The sequence below is a fragment of the Pundamilia nyererei genome, unplaced genomic scaffold (assembly GCF_000239375.1).
Source record: "Pundamilia nyererei isolate P.nyererei 1_Seehausen unplaced genomic scaffold, PunNye1.0 scaffold00008, whole genome shotgun sequence".
NCBI classification, from domain to species: domain Eukaryota; kingdom Metazoa; phylum Chordata; class Actinopteri; order Cichliformes; family Cichlidae; genus Pundamilia; species Pundamilia nyererei.
Window position 1 is genome coordinate 4,830,784 of NW_005187409.1, and position 3,998 is coordinate 4,834,781.

General features: G+C 39.7%; 1 protein-coding gene across 1 annotated transcript in view; it reads right to left on the minus strand.

Annotated features, from left to right (window-relative positions):
* Positions 1-991: 991 nt before the first annotated feature.
* The window catches only part of LOC102202526 (uncharacterized), an 8,402-nt gene continuing 5,395 nt past the window's right edge, over positions 992-3,998 (minus strand). Inside the window, exons 4-7 of the mRNA XM_005723081.1 lie at positions 3,831-3,959; positions 3,141-3,207; positions 2,932-3,039; positions 992-2,228 (exon numbers count right to left, since the gene is read on the minus strand). Coding sequence (XP_005723138.1) covers positions 1,599-2,228; positions 2,932-3,039; positions 3,141-3,207; positions 3,831-3,959 — 934 coding nt within the window. The 3' untranslated portion in view covers positions 992-1,598. The remainder of the gene's footprint in view (positions 2,229-2,931; positions 3,040-3,140; positions 3,208-3,830; positions 3,960-3,998) is intronic.

A 3,998-nucleotide genomic window follows, 5' to 3' on the forward strand; every position in this document is an offset into this window, starting at 1 on the left:
TTGTTTGTTTGTTTGTTTTTTGCCATATAAAAACATGCCATATATTATTTGAATTTGACAACAAGAAAGTGAGGAAGAAATCATCAATAATGAACAAATGTTTGTAATCTGATATACTGTATCTACATCTTTATTGGTAGAATAGATACAAATACACAAAGAAGAAGTATTTTAATGACAAAATGTAGAGAGAGGTTTAGATTAAAACAACATTAATACCAGAAGAATGCTAAGCGCAGAATTAAAGGAACATATTGATTCCAGGTGTACACGTGCTGTTAAGCTTATCAACACCATCACAATAGCTGTCTTTGTATTTTAACTGTACACATTTGTCAGTTACATCAGCTTGAAAGGATTTTCCCAAGTCAACAATTCAATTCAATCCAATTTTATTCATATAGTGCCAAAGCACAACAACAGTTGCCTCAAGGCACTTTACATTGTAAGGTAAAGACCTTGCAATAGTACAAAGAAAACATTTCTGAATCATAATATTTGACTTTCTTTTTATGATTTAAAGACCTTTACACTGAATCTCTGGACATTTACACAAACCAATCAATGCACAGTAAACTCAAAATAGTATTTTTCATTGTACACTTATTAATTTTAAGAGGTTTTCACATGAGGGCTATTTAGACTGTTTGAAAAATCCAAAGCAGTCCCTGAAGAGTTATTTTTACACAAATATATAGCAGAAACACGAACAACTGAGTCTGGTTTGATTATTATGAACAAATGTAGATTAAAACAGTCTCCAGTGACACTGATGGTACAATAACCTGCTGCTTTAAGAAAGAGATGCCTTGACTCGAGACTTAAGCGGGTTCCAAAAGGGCATTAGCTTCCTTAATCATGTTGTTTTCTCGATGTCACTCAAAGTCATTCACTGAATATAGTTTCATTGTTGACTCAGCAGAAGGCCTTGAGGTATCCAGCTTTTAAATTCCCAGTCTTTCACTGTTTTTTAAACTTGTTAAAAGTGATCGCATTTGATCCCATCAGTGTCAATAATCTATTATCAGAGACAATTAAACGCTTCTGTAGTCTGTATAAAGTGGGCAGCATGGTGACGAGGTGGTTAGCGAGAAGGTTCGACGTGCAATTAGTGGGGTTAGGTGAACTGGTGATTCTAAACTGGCCCTAGTTGTCTCTCTGTGTCAGTGCTACATCAGACTGGTGATCTATCTGCTAGGAAAGGCTCCAGCTACCCCCATGACCTTTTGCCTGCACTATCAATTTGGAAGAAAACTAAAAGGTAATAAAAAATAGACAGTAAATTAATACTACAGAACTTATACATAAAGCATATTTTTAATAAAATAAATGGTTATTTTGTTATTTTACTGGAATTTTTCTCCGTTTTTTATGTAGCTGTGGCTCTTTCTTTCTTTTTGTGTATGAAAATCTTCTGACTATTATGCAAAGCCCTCCTTTGTTGCCCACAGATAGCCTAAAATAACATAATGTTCAAGTTTTCTTAACCACAGCATTTTCAAAATACAGTATTTCCACCTGACAGATATTCATGAGACACATGAATAAATGCACATTTCGAAGCATTAAGATGAGCGTCAACTGTGCCTGTGGCATTTTCACTCTGTTACTTCTGCCCTACACCTCTGCCCACTCTGTTGCTCCTTCCTTTCACCAGCCTCCTTGTGTAACTGCAGGTGCTGCATGAAATCATCCAGGATCTGCTGGGCTGACACAGAGTTCACATCATCAGTGTCCTGCTCCAAAAGAGTTACCTTTAACTCTTCCTTCCCGGCCCAGTTATCACTAGCTACATGGCCCTGCCTGAGGTCTGGAAGGGTGTCAGCATGATTAGTGGCCAAAGAGGACTGCTGTTGGCTTTGGGGGTAGATAGGCTGTGGCCTGGCAGCATAACTGGCAGCCATTTTCTTATAGATAGCAGTGCTGATCTCAGCCACAGAGAAAGGCAGGCTGTGGCTCGGCTCATGCTGACCCGAGAGGCCGCACTCATTTCCTGTTGCTGGTACACTCTGTTTAAAGGGTGTGAAAGCTGTGACCCTCTGTGGACCTGCCTCTGGTTTAGTCAGCCAATCATGTGCTGCTTTGTCTGCTTTAGGAGGGTGGGGCTGGCCATCTGTTTGCTGAGCGGTGGCAGAATGGCTGTTTGCAGCAGAGGTTGTGAGAAACTTCTGTACAGCCTCAGCGGAATCAAAATGCTTCTCCAGTAGTTCCTTTATCAAGCATGGCACCTAAATTTAAGAAAAAATATGTATAAGTAAACATTACTCTTTACATTTCAAGATTCATGAAATGCATCTGCTTTCAAATCTAATTCTGTTGCTTTAGTAACTTTGAAATATTTGCTTCATAAACAGCATCACCTCAGTGCTTCATCATAGTCTCTGGCGCAACATAGCATCTTTCATTGGTTGCTATGCGTTATTTAGCATATTTCAAGGAACATTTAGCTGATTATGCATGTGCAAGTTGATGGACAGCTATGCTTCAGTACTTTGTTTGCACTGACTGGAGATCCAGATGAGTAATGTCTCCTAATATGCTACAAAACACTACAGGGAAACACACAAATATTATAGATAACATGTTGTGCTGCCACTCTAAAAATACATTTATTAGTGTACAGTGGCATACACATGGCACTTTGCGTGTTTACAGTATATAAATCACACTCAGTATCATGAGTTCCTCAAATAGACGACAAACTATAATGTCAGTTGTACTTTTGCCTGAGTTGAAAAATTTGTTTTGATATTTAACTCTCTAAAGTTGAAGATCTCTTACATTTTATGTTATTTCTGGTTATAATGAAATGATAAACATTCAGTATGTCCATAGGTTTGTCTGTAGGCATTTCGCATGAATCTCAGGGCCTGAGGCCTACTGAGTAGAGAGAAGTGTGCACTGATGTCCACTAGATGTCAGTGTGCTTACATTAATGTTCTCCAGGGCTGCAATGGTCCTGTGGGCGTCTTCCAGCTCTGAGCTCAGGTTGGACACACGATTAAGCAAGTACTTCCTTTCACTGCTCAAGCTCTCGGACTGCAAATGCAAAAAAAAAGGGATAACATGCATGAAAGTCAAACGATGCGTTTCATTTTATAGATTATTATAGATTTTTTATAAATCTCCAGTTTTCTCACCGCTATGTGCAGGTGCTCCCCCAGCAAGTTATTGGCCTGCTTGGTCCCAGTATGTGTTTGCAGAAGGCTTCAAAACAAGAAGGAAAATATGTCATTCATCTATTTTCTGCACTAATAGAATTAATCCAAAATCCTTAAATTTTATTTTTAACACAGTGCATAAAGGCCCATTGTTAAACGTATTGCCTGCACCACTGCAATCTTTGAGTCAAGTCAATGGCAGCTGTTTGTCAAGACAAATGTCAACAACAAACTCTCCTAATAAACTTACAACAACTGACGCACAACTCGTGTGCAGTGTGAGGCGACCATTCACTCCAGCTGCAGCAGTCTGCTGAAGAATGTTTGGTATGTGCCTGACTGCCAGCAGCAGTTGTTTGGTTATAAATATGGGCCTAACAGAATCGGGGTGAGTGTGAAGACGCAGTTTATATGTCACTGAATTTCCACCCACGCAAGGAGGAGATCTGTGGCCTATGCTGTTCATCCAGAATGTTCCACTGATCAATTCATCTGTAGGAAGTGTTAAGTAAAGCCAGAGATTGAGTTCATTCAATAGTGGCTCTGGAATCAATATGTGTGCACACGCCCTCTTGTAGAGGCAAGCTCAGTATTTATTTATGGACATGAGTCAGAGAGTTTAAGCAATGCACAGCCATCACGTGTGTTTTGAATTCTGTTTAGCCTAACCTTTTGTATTTCTCCTTGACATGACTGAGCTCGTCTCTGGTCCTCTGCAGCTCTGCCTCCAGGCTCTCAATGCAAACCACTGTCTGCAGCAAGTTCTGGTGGAGATCGGCATTCTCCTCCTGCAGTGCCCTGAACACAGAGGAAGGATTAGAAACAGAGGGATGTGTC